Source organism: Siphateles boraxobius, unplaced genomic scaffold, assembly GCF_051911475.1.
Source record: "Siphateles boraxobius isolate OS27281-9 unplaced genomic scaffold, OSU_SipBor_1 68, whole genome shotgun sequence".
Classification (NCBI taxonomy): Eukaryota; Metazoa; Chordata; class Actinopteri; order Cypriniformes; family Leuciscidae; genus Siphateles; species Siphateles boraxobius.
The window spans coordinates 725,099-751,330 of record NW_027509195.1 but is presented as its reverse complement, the minus strand read 5'-3'; the positions used below and the strand labels follow the sequence as shown (position 1 = coordinate 751,330).

At 41.1% G+C, this 26,232-nt stretch overlaps 1 protein-coding gene and 1 long non-coding RNA gene across 5 annotated transcripts in view; one reads left to right on the top strand and one right to left on the bottom strand.

Annotated features, from left to right (window-relative positions):
* The window catches only part of cacnb3a (calcium channel, voltage-dependent, beta 3a), a 45,851-nt gene extending 33,804 nt beyond the window's left edge, over positions 1 to 12,047 (bottom strand). For all 4 annotated transcript variants that reach the window (XR_013196932.1, XM_077213986.1, XM_077213983.1 and 1 more), the window contains exons 1-2: positions 11,631 to 12,047; positions 10,431 to 10,523 (exon numbers count right to left, since the gene is read on the bottom strand). Coding sequence is in view for 3 of the 4 variants with exons in the window: in XM_077213986.1 (XP_077070101.1) it covers positions 10,431 to 10,523; positions 11,631 to 11,711 (174 nt within the window). In the remaining variant the exon portion in view is untranslated. The remainder of the gene's footprint in view (positions 1 to 10,430; positions 10,524 to 11,630) is intronic.
* Positions 2,219 to 3,582, top strand: LOC143722596 (uncharacterized). Its single transcript, XR_013196939.1, has 3 exons — positions 2,219 to 2,308; positions 2,359 to 2,517; positions 3,534 to 3,582. It is a non-coding gene; the product is annotated as an uncharacterized LOC143722596 (long non-coding RNA).
* Positions 12,048 to 26,232: the final 14,185 nt, after the last annotated feature.

Sequence of the window (26,232 nt, the reverse complement as noted above, 5' to 3'; positions counted from 1 at the left end):
CTAATCCTTACAATATATATATATATATTTATTTTTTTACAGGCCCCATCATAGCACAGAAACTGTGCTCGTTTTAATTACAAATAATTTACTTCCTGCTTCTGGCCAAGGCTGTATCAGTAGTTTTACTTGATCTTAGTGCTGCGTTCGACACTATACAGTAGATCATAAAATACTCTTAGATCTACTACAAAATTACACCACTATTCAGGGAGAAGAATTAGGGTAGTTAAGATAGTACCTACCTGCTATCTGACCGTTACCATTTTGTTTATTTAAACAGGGAATTATCCAAGTTAATGTCAGTAAATTATGGAGTGCCGCAAGGGTCTGTGTTAGGCTCCCTGCTATTTTTCATATACATGCTGCCCCTTGGCAATATTATTAGAAAACATTGAATTAGATTTCACTGTGATGCTGATGATCCTTAGTTATACATTTCATCACTTACAGATGAAATCTTTAAATTATCCAAGTTGACAGTGTTAAATATATAAACAATTGATGACGCCAACTCTGAATCAAAATACACAGCTGCCAAATTTTCTATATATTAGCCTATAAGCATTATTATCACAACTTTACAGCTTTAATGTGCCCTTTTTTTCTGCCTAAATGAATACATGATGTTAGCTAAATGCATGATTTGTATTAACTTAGAACAGTATGTTTTCTGTAAATCTGCTTCGATACTAAATGGATTGTGAAAAGCGCTATACAAATAAATGTGAATTGAAATCTTAATTAAATATACTACAATGAATATCAATTTTATTCCCAACCAAAATATTGGATACAATTGAGAAGTTTGGTGTGGGACGAGATACTTCTTTCATGCTAAGTTAATTGTGTGTTGGATAATAGTTTACGTCTCTAGCTCTTCTCACAACAAAACGACATGGAATTTATGTCTCTAATGCTTTAAAAAAGTAATAGCACACCAAAGTCTATTGTATTCAGGTAATGTTCCAGCAACAAAAACAAGCTGACAAAGGGCTATGGAGTTCTTGGGGACCGCAAACATGTAGGGCAATAGAAAAATGCATGGGACAAACTCTTTGTTCACTAACGAGAAGAGAAGGCAGACACAGGAATGAAGCACCCATATATCTACACATTACCATCCCTGTGTTTATGGCCTGTGCGGGGCACAAGCGGGAAAAGTGCTCCTGCTAAGTGATCCTTAATGATGTTATGGCCGTTTGTGAACTGTCAGAGCGGCCATTTTACATCCATTATTAATGCGATGGATTTCACCACTGCTCTCAGTGCTACACACCCTGCAATAATATCTGAGCTTTCCTTCTCATTGTATAAACACGCCATCATCATCAGGATTTTCTCTCAAAAGTGAGCAGGAGGAAGAATTTATATGAGTGTGTGTTTGTGTTCAGGAGATGCTGTAGGCCTAAGTCTTTGTGTCTGTCTGATATAAAGATGGTTCTTCAGTCTAAATTTGACCTATTTCTTTCTGGTTATTGGTCAGCAGAACTCAGATACATGTTAAGATACAGGCTTAGTCCAAACTTTACACTACCCAAGCTTTGGTTCCGGAGAGAAAATAAACCGTGTTGGCTAGTTAGCTGGTAACTTTTGTTTTATAAATTGCTACACAATTGAAGATGATTCAAATGATATTCAAATGATATTATGTCATTGCCATACTTTTACTGTAACTTCCAAACAAGTAAAGACACTGTGCAAAAATAAAACTACATCAGTTCTTTGTGACAGGTGTCATTTCACCAAGAGAAGACAAAACAAATAGTCAAACAGTGGCAAATTATATGGCAAACATACATTGTTATGGCAAACAAATTATTTGTACTTTTACTTTACTAGATTCAAAAGCATAATATTGTCATTTTTACTCTGCTACATTTCATAAAAAGACGTTGTTCCTCTTTATTTTGAACTTAAGAAACCGTCACCCGCTCAGAGACACGATAGTGGTGTCCGAACACACAGAACGATTTATTCGTGAATTGGACCGATCCGATTGCATCTGTTTTTTGAGTCAACAACTCACTGGTTTATAATGATCTGTCAGAGCGAGTCTCCAGTTTACAATTCACTGAATTCACAAGTCTGACACAAAATGAGCCAAGAACGGGGATACTTGGAGCAACTGATGGCGCGAATAGTTAGTTACTAAGGCTGAACTTTAAGATGTATTGTAAATGTAAACAGTGCCGCTGCTAGCCATTTTGGTGCCAAGACAAGAAGTAATAAAAGCAAAATAAAACTGATAATGAGACTAGAAAAAAATAAAGAAACAAAATACTGTAATAACAGAATCTAGAAAAATGTATAAACAAAAGATATAAATAGATATAAATAACTGAAACTTGCAAAAAGAAATAAAACAAGACAGCAACCTTGTAGGGAACTAAAAAGAAAAGATATAAAAGATTAGTTAATAATCAAATACAAAAACAAGCGAGAAACCAAAAATAAAGATTGGAAGAACTAGATCAAGATAAAGACTAGAACTTGACTAGACTTTCAATTAGTGATGTGACATTTGAAGCGAGGTTTCGGAGCTTGTGTCGAGAAAAAATGCGTGTGCCAGATGAAGCCGCGATTTGAGGCTTGTGTTGTTAACGTGAAAATCACGTGACTAATGACAAACGCGGCCTTGGTCTGTGTGGATACGTCATCGGTTTGGTCTGAGTGTCGCTTCCGGATAAAGGGGGTTCGACCCGTCTAGGCTCAACAGAAGCATCAGTATCTTCATTTATACCAGCTGGTATTTTTATGTTCCTCTGCATCCTCTGTTCCTTGTGAAAGGATCTTTTCCAAGGCTGGAGAAGTTTTATCCAAAAAGAGGAACCGTCTAAACCCCAACACACTTGAAAAAATTCTGTTTCTCAATAAAAATCTATTGTAATCCTTCCTTCACCCACCCCAAACTGCAGTATTGCAGTTTGCTCCTCTATATCCCCAGTCCCATAAGCAAAACACTGCACTAAAAATAGTAACAGTTCACTGCACAAAACCCCCCAGAAACAATTCTTAACTTTTTTCCACCCCAGACTATTCTGTTGCAGTTTACTTTATTACACTCCCTCCATCATAAGCACTGCACTCAACACAGTGTCACTTTTGTTGTTCATACTGTCACCATCCAAACAATTTATGAATAATTAATTAACTGTGTGTGTGAACTGCACTAGTAAATTCAGACAGAGAAAGATACATATTTTATTTTATACCCAGGCAATGGACAAATGTCTGCTCAGGTCTTTTTATTGTTGCAAATGAAAGATTACAGACATTAACAGTGAGAAGAAAATAAATAAATAAATAATTGAAACAGAATCGGGGGTGGGGTGGGGGGGGGATGCGGGGGTATATGGACATCATAAGTCTGCTCAGGTCATTAGTTCAGAATTAATTAATTTGTCTGCTACTTCTTTGCACAGTATCTAGGTGTCACTAGTGAGCAATGCTGTTGGGTGAAGCAATGGGCTGCGAGGTCTCGGTGGTTCAGGAAGCCTCATTTTGCCATCACTACTAACAATCAGGAACAGAGAAAAAAACTGGATAAAAATCAAAACAAACACAAAGCTAGACCTGACAGAGAAACTAAATCTAGCACCGACTGACAAGAAGCAAGAATGCATGCACACAATGAATGCAGATAACGCATAAAACGAACTAGCAAAGACATGAGGGAAAGAGGCACAATATAAAGGGACCAGAGCACATGCGGATCAGGTGAGCACAATTAGTGAAAGAGGACTAGACGTGGATTAAACATGGGTGCATGGTAACAGGGAAACCAGGAGGCGGGACAAGAGGAGCAAATGGCCAACACAAACAAAGACAAAGCCATGTGCTCAGGCACAAGAAAAACAAAGAAATATTGAACAGAGACAAGACTGACCAGACTGTCAGGGTTCTATCCTGTGGGAACAAGATGGACTAACATGTTAAAACCCAATGCCATACTGTATTGTATGTAATGCTGTGGCTCTAAAGTAAAAAAAAAAAAACGCTAATTAATGCTCATGCATCTTCCCGAAGCCATTGCAGTATCAAATTATATAGCCTAAAACTTTGTTTGCATAGTGTTCTTTTTAAAATCTTAACACATTTTGCCCTATGTGACGTCTGTTTTATATTGTATGTTTATATATCAACACACATTTAGTTTTTCTTCATTTCTTGGTACTATATAGGATGTTTTGTTATTTTCACTTGCACACTTGAATTATCAGAAATTATCAGTAGGGTAGCTATCAGTATGACAAGTTTTGGTAATACAATAAAACATTTTCATAATCTTCAAACATAATCTTTCTTGTTGAATAGTGCTGACTAGGAGCCAAGTGTGAAAACGCTCTCTCTCCTTTAGTGGACTTAGATTTCAAAGACATTATCAAAAGTTTTGCAACCTTAAAGAATGTGATTGATTGTGGCACAATAGAAAACCATTAAGGCCTTATATGTCAGTTGCAGGTCTTTGTAATCAAAATGGAACCTAATAGATATCTGTACTTTTACTCAATTACTTGATTTGTGTACTTTGTCCACCTCTGTAGTAAAATAATATAATCGTCATATATATTTGAAAAATTAATACAAAATACACTTTCATGGCTGATAATCAATATTAATGGCAACAAATGTGAATTTTCTCAAAATGGCAAAATGTTACTTTTAGACCCTCTTTTGCCCTGGATAAAGGATCCTAAAAGAGAAATATATACTTTGTTCTAGTCAAATTGGAAACAAATAGAAACATCCTACTCCTGTTTAAAACATGAAGTCTTTAATATGGAAACAATATTGTATGTTCCTTTCATATCAGAACACAGAAAGTAAAAATTACAACAAGCACACTTAAACAAGGAACACTGCTCAACATTATCCAGAAATCCACTTTCACATTATTAAATTAACAGTGAATAGTCAGACAGCAATTAATAGTAATTGATGAGTATGTTCTTCAAACACGGAATACCAGATCACCTGATTTGATGATTCAACAAGATCAAAAAAACAAAACAAAAAAAAAACAGAAAGGTTTACGTTGACTGGTAGATGTTACACATACTGTCTATATATATATTAATGTCTTTCCATCAGCAGCTCACACACACAGGCTGCTCTGCTGTACGTACTCGCAATCTGTTTCTCTGACCTTCATTACCATCGTGACATCACAGATCATGACATCACAGATCCCGCCCCCTCATTCATGCTAATGACATCACATCATCAACCTTCTCTCATGTGTGTTTGTGTATCTGTCCAGTCTACTAGACTCATCCATCTATTCTGAATAAAGCCATGGTCAAGCATCAAGTACATTTTATATCACTAATAATCTTATGTCGTGCTTTGAAGGAGTATACTATATTAATGTGTTTTCTAACATAAAGCACGTGTTAAATACTTGATTATAATTTTAACTATAGGTGTTGTTCAATACTACATTTAAAGTTATATATTATTATACAATATATTAAGTGAACTAAATTGCAACTGTTAGGAGATACAGACCTGAGACATTGATGAATTGATGAAAATAATACACAAGCTTTGTGTATTATTTTCATCAATTCATCAATGATGAATTGAACAGTGTCCACAACAGGCAAGTAAAGACCCCAAACGATATGCAGTGCAATAGAGCGGGCTCTGGGGCTGTCAAATTGTGAAGGTAGTATTGGAGAAGTGTGCTATTATTGTTCCAAGTAATCAGATCTACACCTAGTTCATATTTTGAATTCACACATAAAACAGAACAGCAGAAATATAATGGCACGTGTCTATTATCTGTATTTACCTGCACCACAAAAAAAATTCCACACTGTGTCCAATTTGGGCTACCTGAGAGTGTTTGAGAGTTTGTTATGCAATGTGTGTTTAGCAAGGTGTCAGAAAGATAATCACTACACAGCATTGCACTCAATGCCTTCTCTTACCCGAGTGTCCTGAAGTGCTCTGGAGTGGGAGGGGCTGAAGGATGCATGTTATGTAAGCTTTTAAATCAAGGGTCCTCTTTCACAGAAAAGTAGCTACAGTGGTGGTACAGTAATGGTATCAGATGGTAATACTATGGTACTTTGATGTATACTGCAGTTGAAAAATGAGTAGCATCACTTTTGCAAATAATGTTTTTACTATCATGGTATATGTCCAAAATAATACATAAAACCATAGCTAATGCTAGAGGTAAGATGTAGCTAGAATCTTGTAAATATTCTTCATCTTTAGGTCTGCTGCTCCAAGACTCATATATGTTTTCTCAGAGTGGATGAAGCGAGCAGAGAAGGAATGATACAATGCACAGAAATGATCAAACGCAAGGAAACCAGAGAGAATGAGACACTGTTGTATATTGTAAGGCTTATACCTGGAGATCTTTTAAGGCTATATACGCTTTTAATCAATATTAATTTCCATGCAAAAATGAACACCCCTAGAAGCATCCACGAGTCCACATATAAGCGACGGTTCATGTAGGGTACGTTTCCATACAATAAGAAAGCAGATAGGATGGTTTTGGGTCTTGAAATAGATCCTCTCAACAGCAGCAGGTAAATGCCACTGTTTCTCCTGCAGAGATGAGTCACAATCCAGCAAGACAACCCCACCCGAGTCAAAGAAAAGATTTGTTTCAAACCTATATGAATCTTCTTTGAAACACAAAAGAAGATATTTTGAAGAATGTTGGTAACCAAACAGTTGATGGCCCTACTGACTTTCATAGTATGAATGAAAAAAAATAAAAATACTATGGAAGTCCCATCAACTCTTTTGGTTACTGACATTCTTCGAAATATCTTCTTTTGTGTTTAACAGAAGAAATAAAATTCACACTGGTTTGGAACAACTTGAGGGAGAGTAAATGATGATAGAATTTCATATTTGGGTCAACTATGCCTTTAAGTAAAGCATCCACGTCTTTAACACCCCTAGAAGCTGCCACGAGTCCACATATAAGAGACGGTTCATTTAAGGATTCAAGCACGTAAGGATTCAATGATGTACGTCACAGATGCTTTTTTCAGGTACGGCATCACGGCACAAGTTTTATGAACAAAGAAAGAGCATGAGGATTTAACATTCACCAGAAGGCTCCACTCCAAATGAGCTTCATTAATATTTTACTATTTTTACTATTTTAAGAACTGTGATAATTTGAGAGAAAATTGAAACTGCCACGACCTCCTGGTCATGAAAATTAACAACCCGCTCAATATGCCACTTCTTCTTCCACACACACATAAACTCTCTGCTGCATGGCAGATGGATGCCCGAATAGTCAATGTCCCCATTAATGCCATTTAAACCTTGTCTGTAAACTTCTGAACAGAAGAATTTGGAGTAGGTATCTAAGGGTGTCACTCTTGATTGGCTGAATATAAAGACAAATGAGCTTATATGGTGTGAGCAGAACAAACCGAAGAATTTGGGTCACTCATTACAGAGGAAATTAATTGATGTAACGAGGCTGACATAGATGTTGAAGTGTGCCATGGAGAAATTCAGTGCGCTTGTCATAACCTATTTTTCCTTTTGGTGTTTTCAAAAGATTCTCTTAAATAATACATGAAGAGTTGCAGTAGAGTAATGGAACTGCCTCCATCTAGTGGCCACGGTGGTGAAACCTATGGCTATAATCAGCTGTTAATAACACACTACACAAGCTGTTTAGACATGTCAAACTGAATAGATCAAAAGGGAATTCAAGGACATATCCGGAAATTCAAATGCAAGTGTCCTTGTTACACGTTACATGTACTTATTACCAGTAAATTATACATAATTACATTCAACTAACCTTTCATTTTTTTAAAAGAAAAATTAACATAATCCTCCTAACCATAGTAAGTACATTACTTTACATTATTACTCAGTACTAAAATGTATAATTACACTGTACCAAGGACACCTTAAAATTTAAAGTGTAACCAGATATTTTTACAAAGACTCTTTCTAAATATCTATTGAAGCAAATAGCAATAGTTTGTAATAGTTTGACTGAATAGGGAAATTTAACAGTTTTAAAATAATGTGACCTGGCAAAACCTTTTATAACCTTTCATTAAAGATGAAATACACCACAAATACAAATACAGCATACACTGTCACGAACAGTGTGTTTAGTTTTACTCTCATGGACATTTAGTTTGTTTTCGTTAGTTACCCGTTTCCTTTGTTCCTAGTTTCCCGCCAGTCATCAGTTTCCATGGACACTCATTAATCATCACAGCTGTTAGTCAGCGTCTCATTATCACTGTGTTTTATGTTCTTATTTGTGCTCATGCTGGACGCTGGCTGGGTACATCAACTCCGCCCTATTGGTCGACGGATCTTCTTTTCCCAGCACTGCCAATGAGGAGTCCCGAGCTTTGCCTCGGTGCGTCAACCAATCAGCTCCGCCCTGGCAGCTTTCCCCATTGGCTCCACCTGGGACCGTCGTCCCTTTGTCATCACCGGGCTCCCTTGTCCCACTGGCTCCTTCCTGGTCAGTTAACGCACCATCATCGCTACGGTCTTCTGAGCTGTCTGTTGTGCTCCACCCCTCCCCGCTACGGCCCCGTCGGGCTCCTCTACCCCTCAGGCTTCACTGGAGTCCTCAATCACACCGGCGTCGCCTCAGTCTTTCGGCCCCTTGGTTCCACCTCGGCCACCGCCGCCAGGACTCCGCCTTGGTCTCCCAGTCCGTCGATGTCACCAGGCCTCTCGGCCCATCCGGACGTCGCCTGGGCCTTACCATCTCCCTGCGTCACCTCAGTCTGTCTGGCTCACCCCTCCATCACTGGAGCTGTGGACCACCCTGGGTCCTCCCTCCATCACTGCCGCTGTGGGCCGCCTCCATCATGGCTGTCTCCTGGGTCGCTCTGGGATCTCATCAGCCATCCATGGGCCCTTCCACCATCTTCATGGCTTCTCCCACCATCAACTCCTCCATGGTTCTTCCCATCAGCTCCTACATATCTCCTTTTGCCATCTGCTCCACCCTGATCCTCCCATCTGCCACCCTATGGCTTTTCAGCGCCTCGCTGGTCCCTCGTCCACCACCTGAACCTCCACCCTCCTTCCATTCGAGCTATCCATCACGGCTCGAGGCTGCACCTTTCCGGGAGGGGGCAATCTCAATGAACAGTGCATTTAGTTTTAAATAGTGCTGCACGATTAATCATATCGCAATCGCGATGTCAAGCCGATGCGATTATATGATGCAAAATGCAGCGATTTTATATGAAATAGCATAAACAAATTAGGGCTATTAACGCAATTAACGCAGAATCTGTTTATTTTTGTCATCATTTGGCTAGTGTTACATGATCCCGCTCTTATTCATGCAAATGCTTTTAAACCATTTATGCGCGACAAGACAAAAACAGAGCACGCTGTCTGTGAATGTTCTGACTGTGACTCACAGAAAGATGCACGCCAGTATCATGCGTGCGCACAAGACAGCACGCCAGAATCCAGTTCTCTTTCGCGCTTGAATGAACAATAACACACAATTATGCCAAAATGTTTTTTTTGTCGAGTATCTTCATAACATAAGAGCAGTCTTATGATGAACGTAAAGAGTTGTGACTCGTGATAGAATGATGCGCGTGTGAGATCCGCGTCTCTGTCAGCAGCGGCTGGTCTTAAAGGGACAGTACACAGCAGCCACTAATTATCTCGGTCGTTAATCAAAGAACAAAGGGAACAGAGAAAACACTCACTGCTCTTGACTAAAGAACTTTTGTAACTTTAATAAGGATTAGTCTATATATAATTTAAAATGTATGCAGCACAGACTGTTTGATAACTTCATTCAATGTCTGTATATGTCCTACCTGTTAGACAGGAAGTTGTTATATTTTTTGAAGCCTAATAAATGTTTTAAAAAAATTGATAGCTTCCAATTGTAATGACGGAATCACTGTAGCCTAATGGTTTTTTATCCAGACATCAATGGCTTATTGATCATTATAGGTGTTATCAATTATTTAGTTTTTGTTGCTAGTTTGAGTTGAGAAATACACATTTCAGCATTATCACTAATCTGTGTGTGCAATTTCCTTGAGAACCAAGCAAGTTGACTCATGAAACCATTTGTTTATTATAAAATTATATAAAAGTTATTTAAAATTATATATTTTATTATAATGTTATAAAACAAATTATATAATACATTATACAATATAAATGTACTATGTTTATATTATATATGTAAAATACATTAGATGTAAAATAGATTCACATGTTGTAAAAATAAGAAATGTTGTCAAAATTTTAGCCTCTATTAAGTCACTTTCCCTGGTCACACTACACAACCTCTGTGAAGCAGCGATGCACATACAGTACATTGACCACTCAAACAACCCCACATGAATGGATAATGACAGAAACAATATGCTGGCACCTGTATGAATATGGATGCTCTGATTGATTAAGCAGAGACTTACCTGTCGTTTGATGAAGCTGGAGGTGGTGTCAGACGAGGTGCTGCCATCTGAGCGTTTAAAACGACCCTTGCGCTTTGGCAACTTTCGTGGTAGCTATAAGGAGACAATCACATCAACACAAACAGTCACCCGGTTATGGTAACATCAGACACAAGATGCCTTGTATGCACTTCATAAAACAGATGCTGAATTCTTCAGAATTTGTTTTACTAAACCATTCAATTCATATGGATTAGTTTTACGATCTCTTAAAAAAAAAATTGTTGGTAAATCCAACCCGATCACACTAGAAAACGTAGCTATGATGTGGCGATTTTATATGAATTCATACGCAGTCATTGAATTAAAACAACCATGTAAGTAAGCATGAAGGTCCACTCCTAAACATGTAACAAGAAGTAACAGGGTGTAAACACAAATGTACAAATGAAGTCGTACGAATTCAGACAAAATAGCCACCAGTTCGCCAAAACGTTGCAAAATTGCCTTGAAATTGTATTGGAAAATCCAGGTTAAGATGGTAGTTGTGTTTTGGAAAATAGTCTAAGATGTTCATTAATTAATAAAAGCTGGTTTAATAGCTGACTGATCAGACACCATTTCCCCCAAAACAGGCTTGACATCAGAATGACCAGTATTGTTTCTGGTTCAAGATTGTATACCAAAATGACTGTTTTGGACTAACTAATAACCAACTTAGACCCAGAAACCATAATGTTCAAAAACACAAACTAGCTTGCATTTGAAACAGGGACTTGACAGGTGACCATGGGACTAAGTTGGCTACAGGTGAGACCCATGACATGACTAGTAAGGATTGTCCATTTCAGTGCCGTTTATACGTACCAATATGTATAGAAACTGAAAGAGAAAAGTGTTTGAACTGTAAACACTATGCCTATAGATGCCTGGCCTTAAGAACGAGGCCTTGGTTGCGGAGTGAAATCTCAGGGCGGAGGAAAAACGGGAATTGGGAGTTTCGCGGATGGCGGAGGAGCATCAAACATCTTATCAACATCTCCCCTCCGCTCATGAAAAACAACTGGCGCGATAAAAGCGCGATAAAGGCTATATTACACGGGCAGATTGTGTAGCTGTAGCGCTCTGTCGATAAAGGCTTCAATGCACGACAGCTCAACAACAAGTAGCCAAAATTTAACCATTTACTAGAACATATACAAATCCCCCCAAAAGTCTTACCTGGAAATAGTGAGACTGAGAAGCGCTTTCTACACCAGACAGAGGGTCTCCGGAAGATTTGGACATCTTTACTTGCACCATCTATTTGAGAGCGCAGGGAGGCGGGTGCATGCATGCATTGGTGCTTACTGGAAGAAACGGCGATACGAAACACATATGCCTGCCGAGGAAGAGAGAGTATCACGAGTGAACAGTGACGCCTCTATTTGAGCGGTATACGCAGAGATCCTCTGATATATTCCCTCGCGTGGGTTATCATAAGCTAAGACAGTTATACAGGTGTACAAATGCAATGTGTCTATTTCTTGTGCATGCGTCTTTTGTAATGATGTGTCTCTGTCTCGCGCGCTACCGTGTGTGTGTGTGTGTGTGTGTGTGTGTGTGTGTGTGTGCTGCGCTCTCTCTCTCGTCTCTCCCACTCTTTCCCAAGAGCATGCTATATTTGCCACTTGTTCAGCATGGCCGATTGCTTCCAGCAAACACATTTCCCACCCAAAACTCATTAGACAAAAGAGTAAATTTCTTTTTTTTTAAAGAACATATCAGTTGGATTGGAATACTGTTTAATATTCTAAATGTTGAGATTTCTCAAATAAGTAGGCCTACACTGCAGTGGTGTATTACAATATTTGTCAGGTAATTTAAAGCTGATGAAAGCGATGTTTTAAAGTGAACAATGCCTTAAAATGTTTTCTAGTGCATGAAATGTACCATTAAAGTAGGTAATCTGGAGAAATTACAAGTTTATTTAACAGCCTTATTTGGGCTCTGGCAGTCTCAGAGTCAGCTGGCGTGAATATGGGGCGGGGATATTCATTTGATCGCCTATATCAACTAAGTTAGCAGACAATTATTATTTGCAACTGAAAATTCGTATAGTAAGGACAGCCCTAAAATGATATTAATAATATAATCAAAGCAGTAGGCTATTTAAGTAACAGCTTTATAAATAAATAAATAAATAACATAAATAATTAGAAATTGAAGCTCAACGCCATTGAGTGTAGGCTATTAAAGGAGTGGGATCTTAGTCGAATTTAAGTTAGTGATTTTGTTCATGTTTATCTTCTAATGAAAATTTAAAAACATTTTTTTTTATCTGCATCATCTGTACACAGACCCTATTACACCAATAAACCCTCGTGTAATTCCCCGAACCTTGCCGAAATACCTCTTGCAGCATTGAGAATGAGATTTGAAAGCTGCAGAAGCGGGAAACATTTCAGCAATATTGCCAGTAACAATATAGCCTATAGTTGACACTAAAGATTCATTCTCTGTGAAGAAGTAAACTATGCCATCTGCTGGCACCGTGGAGCATATGCTATAGCCTACCATATAGAAAATGGTGTAAGTTTAAAAAGGCTTACCCCTGGTAATTTGTAAAGATTTTCTCAATCGATTTGACACAGATTTTCAAACTCAGATCACTACCTTCAAAAAAATTAACACAGTTATCTGAACACTTTGTAATTGTCCCAAACAGCTTGTAAATTTTCATTAATTTCATAGAAATTACAAATCGGGTATGAGATATACAAATGAGAGTAAAACTAAACACGCTGTTTGTGACAAAGTTTTCGAATTTGTGGTGTATTTCATCTTTAATAAAAGGTTATGAAAGTTTTGCCAGGTTACATTATATGCATTTCTTAAAAGATTGTGAACAAAATTCTCCAATGTGTTCACAACAGTTCAACGAACCAAAATTTGTATAGGCTTTATCAGGAAAAACATTTGCAGCTCTTTTTATTGATTTTACAAAAATCCCAAACATTTATGTACCATTTTTCCAAACACAACAAACAAAACTCATATTGTATTCTTAAAATAACATAGATTATGTATTTTGTTATATTCTGAATTGCACACGGAATGATTTCATGAAACTGTATCTGCTGGGTTAATATATTACACACATAACAGGGAACTATGTTTTTCTATGGTCTACAAAGCTGTCACAACTGCATTTATGTAAATCCTTTTTAACAAACATTATTATATACAAATTTAAAAAAAGAATAAGAATAGTCATGAGAAGGAGAAAAGAAAGAGATGTAGTGGTGGAGAGAGTTGAGGAATGGTGTAACGAGAGGGAGAGGAATATATTTGGAACAGGTATGAGATGAAGGGAGAGGAGGAGAGAGTTTAAGAAAATAATAGGGCATATGTAGAATGGGAAAAGGAGGAGAAGAGATGGGTAAAGTAGAGGGCATTGGTGTAGTGGAAAGAATAAAAGAAGAAATTGTTAGAAGACATGAACAGAAAGGAAGGAGACAGCAGGATGGAAGAGGAGTGAAGAAACGTAGAAGGTACAGACTTTCAAATGAAATGGGAGTCAGTCACACTAATTGACCATGTGATAAACCATGGCCTCTTCTTGAGAGAAGCTAGGAAACAAATCCAAAGTGTTACTATGGCATTCCACTTCTAGCCTATTTATGAGTATCGTACTATGATTATACTATAGGCTAGTTTACATTGATGTTGAGGCAGCCTTAGTGAAAAAAGTTCTGTAAATGTCAAAACATTTTTCAGAAGTAAAGTTCAAGAACACTGATGTGGATGTCTAGTTTGTTTTCAATGGAATTAGACCATGCCATTGTTAAACAATACCACCAAATTAGACCATGCCATTGTTAAACAATACCACCAAATTAGACCATGCCATTGTTAAACACAATGGAAGAGGCCTGTAAAGATGTTGAGGCAGAAGAACCATGGATGCATGATAAGAATATATTCTGTGATGTAGATTAAATTATCATGGCCAGATGTAAATTAGAGGCATGATCAATACAGGTTGGTGATTGCAGTACTGTACAACAATAAACATTTGCTGCAGGATTGTACATGTTATTTTTTTTTATGGGTGAAAACATAGCCTATATAACAAAACTCCTCATTAACTGAAGAACTTTACAATAAACATGCATTTTTATCTAAAGCTGAATATATCAATAGAGAACACATCTGTAGTTTTGATGATAGCATTTACTTTTAATAAATGCATTACCAGTATTAAAGGCTCAAGAGGGACTTTTATTTTGAAGCCATAGTCATAGTAATAATCCAGTAGCAAGCAGCGTAGGTCCGCTATCTGCTCTGTCATTGCGATCTGTTCGAGCCGCCAGCTGAAAGGATATTCCAGTCTGTTTGTGGTGTTTGCTGCCAATGTAATCAAGGTGTCGGTCCTTGACCTCAAAGTTAAGCCATTTGTATTATATTTGGGTGTACAGTGTTCAGACCGAACTGTAGGCTACTGTATTTAATTTCTGTGACATACATGCATGCCCAGACATGTGCTGTTCTGTTATTCAGATCGTTAATATTATTTAAGGTGTGATTATTCATTCTTTATGAAGTTGTGGATCAATGTTACTGGTTCCTATTTATATGATGTTAATCTGTATTCTGTTATATTACCGTATTAATGATTAGCCTATAGTGTTATGTTCCATTAAACGTTGCTCATTTATGCCACGATTCTATACGTATGGACACATTTTATTAATGGAAACTTATCGCTTAAAGGAATAGTTCACTTTAAAACTGAAAATTCTGTCATCATTTACTCACCCCCAAGTTGTTTCAAACCTGTACGAATTTCTTTCTTCTGCTGAACGAAAAATATATATATTTTGAAGAATGTCTGAAAGTTGATTGACCCCATTGACTGTCCATCAACTGTCTGGTTACCGATATTATCCTTCCAGTTCTCTCTCTCTCTCTGTAAATCCCAGACCACTTATAAGATTGACAATGACTTTACTGCAGATCGTCTTAACCTGTTGCATCAGTCCTACCCACTAGAACAGCTACAATGGAAGTGCAGACATCTGCAAGATCTCCCAATTCAAATGCTTACTGAAGTCCGGCCTTTTCTTCTCATAGGTTCCAATCAGCCCCATCTCATCACTCTTACAGAACCTGTTTGATGGGGTGGCCCGACTGCACCAGGTGCTGTTCATACACTCCTAGGATGGCCGCTTCAGGGCCCCATACGGTCCATGGGGTGCTATCCTGTTGCACAGCAATGTCTACTAACCTACATGGCTCCAACTCAGGATGAACTCTTCCAGAACGTTCAATAACTGTGGCAGTTGGATGCTGTTTGCAGTAGGAAGGGATAATGGGTTAAATGCCTTACCTTCCTCTTCGGTCAACATCGATAGCTGGAACTACAACACCTGGAAGGAACTACTGGACTTCACCGCCCGAGAACTTTGTACTAATCTTGCTCCAGGAATTTCTCCAGAGACTGAAGATTACTGCCTCATCCTCAAATCGATGCGGCAGGAATCCTTCCCTGAGGATTATAAATGTTTAGGGTTTGAAGTAAGGAGATACTACTGGATTCTATCAGGCCACAAAGCTGTGTGGGGGTTTCAGCATTACTGCCCAAAATGTTGATGAGAGAGGGCCCAGCCGACAGTCTCTAAAATGACGGATCTACCTACTGCATGCCTTTGGCTCTGCAAACCTACCTTATATTCCTGTGGACTGGACCCCACTTCCATGGGGTTGAAAAAGAGTTACGGGAAACTTATGCCACATTGGTTCCTAAATAAAAGTGTCACCTTACCCGCCAGAGGATCCACTTCTGCTTTAATCCTCCATCAGAGCCCCACTTTGATGGAGTTTAGGAGAGGGAGGTGAGATCTGTTAAATGGACTTTGTACACAGTTTTTGGTTCACAGTCAATTTCCTTGGGGTATGTGTCATCAGATGTGGCAGATTCTGACCCGGTGATGCCAAATAGTCTTCTTATGGGGCGGCCCAATGGGTCTCTACCCCAAGTCGTTTACCCAGAATCAGAGACTGATTCTGGACAAGGTTCATAAGGGATTATCTTCTTGGCCTCCAAAACTCTGCAGAAATGGCAAGCCTCCCCACCTGACTTGAAGCAGAAAACATTTGTTATGATTGTAGACCCCCAACTACCTCGGGGCTTATGACCTGTGGGACAAGTCATCAAGACCCACCCAAGCCCAGATGATCATATCAGGTCAGCTGATGTAGAGATAAAGGGCAAAGTTTTTACTAGACTGGTAGCTCACCTGGTCATCCTACCAGCCTTACCAAAGGATGGTCTTAATGCCCCCAACCCTGATTATTTGAGTCTTCTTTCATGAAAACAAAGATGCTCTTCATGTATTAAAAGTCTCCTTCAAGAGGGACTTTTATTTTGAAACCATAGCCGTAATAATTTTCCGGCAGAAAGCAGTGTAGTTAGTTGAGCTGCCACTATCATCTGTATCATTGTGATCTGTTCGAGCCGCCAGCTGAAAGGTTAATTCCAGTTTATTTATGGTTAATTCATGGTGATTGCTGCAGATGTAAGCATTTGCCATTTAGATTATATTTGAGATTTCGGTGTTCCGACTTGTAATGTATTTAATCTCTGTGACATGCGTGCATGCAGGCCTGTAGCGATTGTTTTGTGTTATTCAGATCTGTTATATTATTTGACGTTGTGGCGAGCAGGACGAGGTCGACGGACGTGAGAGAACGGCGCGAGGCCGATGGCGCGATTAATGATGAACGACACCTGTGAGACGCACCGGTCTCGTATCTCTCACGGAGGAGCGGAAGCATAAAAGGAGGAACGACGACTGTGAAAATCGAGAGAGGAACCGGCCTGAACTTGTGTTTTGTTTCTGTTTTTTGTTGCCAGCAGTCGTCCGTGATTGGCTGCTGGCTTATTGTCAGGGACCAATCAAGCTCGGTTCCATTCACCACACAGAGATCGCTCTCTCCAGAGTACTAATCACCCACACCTGGTCACTATTAACAACCTCATTTACCGACACTTAAAACACTCACGATAGCTCCAGTCTATGTCAAGCCTCCAACAGGAACTGAACTTATCCCGTTGTATCCTGAACCTTAGCGTCTCCAGAGTTGTCTTAATGTCACGTATGCCCTCTTGGAAAGAAACACTAACCTTTGTGGCTTTATTCTGCTGTCTCCAGATCTGTTCTCTGATGTCTGTGATCCAGCGTTCTCCTGAGTATCCTATTCCTCTTCGAATCCGAGTGACTCGCATCTGATAGAAAGGAGATAAGGATTAAAGGACTGAGACTGTTTTGTTTCAACATTTCTGAAGTAATCCGGCTGACCTGCTGTTATCCCCACGCCAAGAGATTTTCACAGAATCTGCACCTGAATTCACAATACTCACCTTGCACTTGTTTCACTTGTAAATAAAGTTGTGAAATTCACTTACCTCGACCTCCGTGCCTGAATCCTGACAGAAGGCTTGACCTATAAAAAGAAAGGAAAGAGTGCTGCTATGGACCCTGCGCAACCGGCAATCGCCGCCGCGAATCCTACACAACCTACAGCCAGCACTTCCGCAAACCCCACTTCCTCACTGGTTTGCTTCGTCAATCCCGCCTCCCGACCAGCGCCATTCTCTGGTCGGGCGGAAGATTGCACTGAATTTCTGCTGCAATGCTCACTTGCTCTTGAACAACAAATCCAGTTATTTCCAACAGAAAGGTTGAAGGTTTCTTTCGTTATTCAACAGTTATCTGGATCAGCATTAAGATGGGCTGAAACGTTGTGGATGCAGGAATCTGCAGCTACATCCTCAGTACAGATTTTCGTGAGTCATTTCAAAGAAGTTTTTGGACTTCCTGTAGAAGACTCCTCTGTTAGCGATAAATTGTCACAGCCATCGTGGATTCCGGCTCAGCAGGGGACTTCATTTAAAGAAACCTCTGTAAGAAGCTGCAGCTCCAGAAATCCAACACCTCCAAGCCATACTCAATCCATGCAGTAACGGGTGACACCATCAATAAGGGGTACGTAACATCCCAGATAACACCCATCATATTATGTGTTAAAGACACACACCATGAACTATTTAACCCATTTGTGCTAGAAAACAGTCAGACTGATATCATACTTGGTCGTCCATGGCTTATACGACACCAACCTTCCTTTGATTGGAAATCGGGCAAGATCTTGACATGGGGTTGCAAATGTTCTTCGACTGATACTGAGTTGCCAAGCTGGTCCATAGCCGAATTACCAGAATCAATCCCAGTGAGTTCAACATCCATCGAGAGTCCCACTGAAAATCTGTCAATGTCAGTCCCTTCATGTTAGTCCTCGTACTCCGATGTGTTTCAATCCTATTGCAGCCTCCAAGTTACATCCACACCGAACCTGGGATTGTGCCATTGTCTTGATTCCTGGGGAGTCCATTCCCAAGGGCCGGATTTACGCTTTTGTCCATCCAAACGGCCATGCAACAGTACGCCGAAGAGGCTCTACAACAGGGGTATATCCGACCATCCACTTCACCTGGTGCTGCTAGTTTTTTCTTCTTTCCTAAGAAGGATGGAGGGTTATGTCCATGTATAGACTACAGAGCGCTTAATTAGATCACGGTAAAATTCAGCTACTCCCATTGGTCCCATCCGCTCTAGAGCAACTCAGAGAAGCCAAGATATTCACTAAACTTGATCTAAGGAGTGCATATAATCTCGTTAGAATACGAGAAGAGGATGAGTGGAAGACAGCGTTCATCACTCCCGCAGGACACTATGAGTATCTGGTGATGCCATTTGGACTTGTAAACGGCCCATCAGTCTTTCAGAGTTTCATGGACGAAATATTCCGAGACTATCTGAATCATTTTGTGATAATCTATATTGATGACATCTTGATCTTTTCAAAGAATCCATTTGAACACCAACATCACTTCACTCTTGTACTCCAGCGTCTCTGAGAGTTCTTTCTGTTCCTGAAAGCAGAAAAATGTACATTCCATCAAACTTCCGTAGAATTTCTGGGATACAATTTAAGCGAACGGGGAGTTGAGATGGACGACCGTAAGACTAAAGCTATCACCTCCTGGCCTACCCCACAGTCCTTAAAGGAGTTGCAACGGTTCCTGGGGTTTGAAAACTTTTATCGAAGATTCATCAACCAATATAGCATGTTAACTGCTCCACTAACGTCTCTCCTGAAAGGAAAACCAAGGTCCCTCCTCTGGAACCCTGATGCTGAACGTGCTTTTCAGTCTCTCAAGACGGCATTCACTACAGCTCCTTTGCTTCGTCATCCAAATCCTGAAAAGGTATTCATCATTGAGGTAGATGCTTCTACAACTGGAATAGGAGCAATCTTATCACAGTACCAAGACTCATCTTCAAGACCTATGCCTTGTGCATTTTTCTCTCGCAAATTATCCACCGCTGAAAGTAACTACGATATCGGCAACCGAGAACTTCTGGCCGTCAAGCTTGCCCTAGAGGAATGGAGACATTGGTTGGAAGGAGCCAAACATCCGTTCCTTGTCCTTACTGATCACAAGAATCTCCAGTATCTGAAGGAAGCTAAGAGACTCACTCCACGTCAAGCCAGATGGGCCCTTTTCTTTACTCTTTTTCACTTCCAAATATCCTATCGTCCTGGTTCGAAGAACATCCGAGCAGATGCCCTATGACGTCTCCATGCCCCGAAACGGTCCTAGAAGAACCTGACACAATTCTGCCGGATAAAGTGTTTATCAAGAGGATATTGTGTCTGACAGAGGACCCCAGTTCATTTCCAAGGTGTGGCGGGCATTCTTCGCCTTAATGAATGTAACCGTGAGTTTAACCTCAGGCTATCACCCACAATCAAACGGTCAAGCAGAACGAAAGATTCAAGATGTCAGTCGGTGCCTCCGTACCTTTTGTCATTCAAATCAGAACAGCTGGAGCCACTATCTAATATGGGCAGAGTATGCCCAAATCTCCCTCCGGCAGACATCCACGAACCTAACACCATTTCAATGTGTACTTGGTTACCAACCCCCATTGTTCCCCTGGTCTGGTGAGCCATCAGAAGTACCCGCGGTCAACTCATGGTTCCAAGACAGCGAAAGAGTATGGAGCCAAGCACACCATCATCTCCAGCAAGCTCTGAATTGACAAAAACGCTTTGCAAATACTCACCGCCACGACACTCCTGAATACCAACCAGGACAACTAGTTTGGCTTTCCACTCGAGACATCTATATAAGACAACCTTGTCGCAAACTGAGTCCAAAGTACATTGGTACATTCCTCATCAAAAAACAAATCAGTCCAGTTACCTACTAACTCTGTCTTACTGCTCAGTACCGCATCCATCCCACATTTCACGTCTCTCTCCTAAAACCTCATCATTCACCCGCATCTGTCCCCTCTACAGACCCTATCCCAGACGACAACCCTTCAATACCACCCATTGAAGCCGATCCCATCTACTCTGTAAAGGAGATTTTGGACTCCCGACATCGAAGGGGTCGACTTGAATATTTGGTGGATTGGGAGAGTTACGGACCAGAAGAAAGGTGTTGGGTACCTCGTAATGACATCCTTGATCCCAATTTACTCACTGAATTTCATGATCAACATCCTGAGAAACCTGCACCACGACCTCGAGGTAGACCCCCACGATTTCGAGGTCCAAGATCCGCTGACGCGGACTCTGGAAGGGGGGGGGATGGGGGGGTAATGACAGGGACCAATCAAGCTCTGTTCCATTCACCACGCAGAGATCGCTCTCTCCAGAGTACTAATCACCCACACCTGGTCACTATTAACAACCTAATTTACCAACACTTAAAACACTCACGATAGCTCCAGTCTATGTCAAGCCTCCAACAGGAACTGACCTTATCCCGTTGTATCCTGAACCTTAGCATTTCCTGAGTTGTCTTAATGTCACGTATGCCCTCTTGGAAAGAAACACTAACCTTTGTGGCTTTATTCTGCTGTCTCCAGATCTGTTCTCTGATGTCTGTGATCCAGCGTTCTCCTGAGTATCCTATTCCTCTTCGAATCTGAGTGACTCGCATCTGATAGAAAGGAGATAAGGATTAACGGACTGAGACTGTTTTGTTTCAACATTTCTGAAGTAATCCGGCTGACCTGCTGTTATCCCCACACCAAAAGATTTTCACAGAATCTGCACCTGCATTCACAATACTCACCTTGCACTTGTAAATAAAGTTGTGAAATTCACTTACCTCGATCTCCGTGCCTGAATCCTGACATTTATACTTTTGTTTTTGTATTTGTTTTATTTTGTTATTAAAATGTTAAATATTCACCGGTTCCCACCTCCTTCTTCCCATAACATCTAACCTTGTTACAAACGTGTTATTATTATATGGGCGCTGGATGGTATTAATGGCAAATTATTGCTTACTATATGTTTATGTATAGAAATGTCACTGATGTGAATTGGGGATACCTTTGTTTGAATATGTAACAGTGAATGCTAATTTTGTTTATATATTACGTTTATTCATTATCTACTTATTATTTTTCAGACTATGCACATCTTTGAATATACATCTGTGGCCCATCCCTCTGTGTCCAATACACAGTGTTAAGCTGATTACAAGTCTCCTCATTATTTGTGCTCTGACCAGCACCCAGGGGGGTTTACTTGTCCATTACCTAATCAGAAACAGTCCAAAAGCCTCTCCAAAATAAAAACTGGTTATTTATTATGCAGTTGTAAGGATTATGCTTCAGTTTGTTAAGTTTCTTTATGTTTTGGTTTAGTTTTCCCTGTTCCCGTTTTGACAGTGTTTCCTTGTCATTGTTAGTTACCTTGGTTGCTGATTTAAGTTCCACACCTGTTCACTGTTACATTGTTTACTCCCTGTGTATTTAAGCACTTCGTTTACTTTTTTCATTGTTCCGTGTCATCTTAGTATAATGTGGTTGTTATTCAGTTCTCCTGCTTGTTTCCTCTTGAAGATTATTATTAAAAGACTATCTATTTTTTCTCTTTGTCTTCGTTATTACAACAACAAAGCTTGACAGAACACAGAACCCAAGATTTTTTGTTCCTTTATTTTAAATTTGTTACGATGGACATACCAGCAGTCCGCCTGAAGCAGAAGGAGCAAAATCTCAAGGACCACACAAGGGTATATCTAGATCTGGCGTGCATCGCCCACTACCCCGGATCGCTTTCTTTACTACACTTTACTTTACTACTTTTTACTACACCAGCCTCAGCAAGCGGTCCAAGGCATGCCTGCCCTTGGACAGTCCTCGGGGAAACTTCGCTTGTGGAGTGGGTGATGATGAAAAACGATCTCTGTTTGTCATCTGGCTTTCTTAGGAGGACATCACCAGCCTCACTCCAGATCCAGAGCCAAGCCAGCCACCCTGCACGAGCTTATGCCAGAGCCCAGAACAGACACGGAGCCCGAGCCTGCGTGATGTCCTTCGGCCTTGGCAAGGGGATCCTCTGACTCCGCCTCCAGCCGCTGAACTTGCCTTGGTTCATCGACCTCCCTCCCTCGGCTTCATCTGGGGCTGTAGTCCTTATGGCTCCACCGGGCTCCCTCGTTCCTCCAGCTCCGCCTTGGTCAGACGGCTCCACCTCTGTCCCACCAGCTCCGCCGTATAGTATGATATAGTATAGTATAGAAAGCAGTCTGTGTCAACAGAAAAATATTGAAAAAACAAGAAATGTGTATACAACATATGTAACGTGGGAGCAGGAATGAAGCGGAGAGCGAATCCAAATGCAAGCACAAATTTAATAACAAACAGGTAATCCAGGGTAATCGACAGAAACTCAGAACAGGAACAAGGAGACAGCTACAAGCAACATACCAACATCAAAACATCGACCGACAAACAACAACTGAAGCACAGGGGTTTAAATACACAGGCAAACAAGCTAAACAAGATAACAAGGGGCGGGGCTAATTATAAACACCTGGATAGACTAATAAACAAGAAAAACTACAAAACATGGCACAGAACAGGAAATAACAAAAGTCAACATGAGACAAGGAGAACACCAGACAAGAATCATGATATAGACCCCCCCACTTAAGGAGCGGATTCCAGACACTCAAAAAAAACAACAACAACAAACAAACAAACACAAAAAAAACACGAGTTCAGGAGGGTGGTGAAGCGGAGGTGGTCCTGGGGGAGGGGTGGAGGGCCACGTCCATGGAGAGGAAGAGGACCTGGAGATTGTGGCAGGATGGGAGGCCAGGGCGGAGCAGACGACCCATCGGGCGGCCAGGGCGAAGCAGACGACCCATCGGGCGGCCAGGACGAAGCAGCCGACAGTCTATCGGGCGGCCAGGGCGAAGCAGACGACCCATCGGGCGGCCAGGGCGAAGCAGACGACAGTCTATCGGGCGGCCAGGGCGGCGAAGACCCATCGGGCGGCCAGGGCGGTGAAGACCCCTTGGGCGGCCAGGGCGGTGAAGACCCCTCGGGCGGCCAGGGAGGTGAAGACCCCTCGGGCCGCCAGGGCACAGGAACAGAGACCAGCTCAGGAACAGCAACAGACACCGGCTCAGGAACTGACATCGGCTGAGGAACTGACACCGGCTCAGGAACTGACACCGGCTCAGGCTGGGCAGTATTGGCCTTGATGGGTGGAATGGGTGGCGCTGGCAGGGCCAGGAGCTTGGGCGGCGCCGGCAGGGCCAGTAGCTTGGCCGGCGCCGGCAGGGCCAGGAGCTTGGGCGGCGCCGGCAGTGCCAGGAGCTTGGGCGGCGCCGGCAGCGCCACGAGCTTGGAGACAGCCTCTGGACTGACCGAAGGCTCAGGAAGGAGGCTCTGGGCTGGACGGTGCCAGCGGTGAGGGCTCTGGGCTGGACGGCGCCAGCGGTGAGGGCTCTGAGCTGGACGGCGCCAGCGGTGAAGGCTCTGGGCTGGACGGCGCCAGCGGTGAAGGCTCTGGGCTGGACGGCGCCAGCGGTGAGGGCTCTGGGCTGGACGCCGCCAGCGGTGAGGGCTCTGGGCTGGACACCGCCAGCGGTGAGGGCTCTGGGTCGGCAGGATTGACGTGAACAGTCTCTGGGTCGGCAGAAGTGACGTGAACAGTCTCTGGGACGGCAGAAGTGACGTGAACAGTCTCTGGATCGGCAGACGTGACGTGAAGTTAAGGCTTGGCGGGTACTGTGAGGCTCCAGGGCTCCTTGTCCTCCAAACCCACTGTAAAGGTTGAGCCGCACAGTAACAGGGCCAAATCAATATAAAATTCTAAAGTCCATTGAGGATTGTGCAGTGGCATGGCTGACCCAAGTGGCTCAGATAGTCCTCCTCTAAAGAAATTAATGAGGCACAAAGAATCCATTGGAGTTACATTTGACAGTTCAATAAAGTCTCTCACGTAATCCTCAATGGGTCGGTCTCCCTGACGGAGGCGCATAATTTGTGCTACTGGATTCATCGTTGGTCGGTCGTTCTGTAATGTGGGAGCAGGAATGAAGCGGAGAGCGAATCCAAACGCAAGCACAAATTTAATAAAAAAACAGGTAATCCAGGGTAATCGACAGAAACTCAGAACAGGAACAAGGAGACAGCTACAAGCAACATAACAACCTCAAAACAACGACCGACAAACAACAACTGAAGCACAGGGGTTTAAATACACAGGCAAACAAGCTAAACAAGATAACAAGATAATAATTTTGGTGGCATTTGCCAATTTGCTGTAGGTTTTGAAGCATTAATAAAATGTTTTGGCTCAGTGATCCAAACACCTTTATTTATTGTAATCCCAAAATATACCCCAGCATGGACAGGAAAAGTCAAAACAGTGTAAAATCAACCAAATTCTTCAAACCTTTATCCCTAATAAGATAACAAAACTAATAAACATAGTTATAATATACTCAATATAATAAACTTAAAAAAAATCTTGTTCAAAATCGTTTTGAAGAAGAGGCAGAGGCTCCAATTCAAATGTTTGCGCGCACACGCGCACACGCACACACACGCACGCGCATGCACGCGCGCGCAACAAACTTCCAAACAAGTACAAACAGGCAGACGGGTAAAACCGACCAGGACTGACTGAACAAAAGCAAACTAAATACAGATACAAATCAAACATAACGGGGTGAAAACAGGTAACACGGATGATGAAGATATGAACAGGTGGGTAATTGAGGGAGTCAGTTCTGGTGTTGTGACAAGGAGGATTCTGGGAAGTGTAGTGCAGACGAAGACAGACTGGTGCAGACGATGACTGTGACAGATATAGTAAACAGAAAACATTTCTTGTTACAAGTGTGTTCAGTATTATTATACAACAGTTAGTTCCAGTTTTAAAACTTTATTGACTGAGAGGAATTCTTGGAATTTGTTTTGTTTTGTTTACTGTTTGGTCTGTGTTTGCGCATTCTAGAAAGACTGGCAGTCTGGTCAGTCTGTTCATTTGTTGGGAATTTTCTCTCTCCAGACGTTACATTGTTACGTCAGTAGGTGTCTGTCTTTATGGGTCATTAACTTATTCATTCAACTGATTTGTTAAAAATAAATAAAAAATAATGACGTACACAGATAAATCCTTTAAACATAATAAACACAGCGAAAATCAGTGTTTGAGATTCGTCGCAACAGATTCAAGCAGCTGTAGTTATGTACTTGTGTTTGTGCCAGATGCACAAAAATATGCCAGACATTTGTGAGAAAATATTCTACAAGTGTAGGCTACAACTCTCATTGGATGAATTCACATACTGATTTGCAGATGAGCAAAATTTCTCCGTGACTTCACATTTTTTGATGCGGGTTTGTAAATGCGTTTTGCACCATATTCACTGCAGAAACTGTAGCAA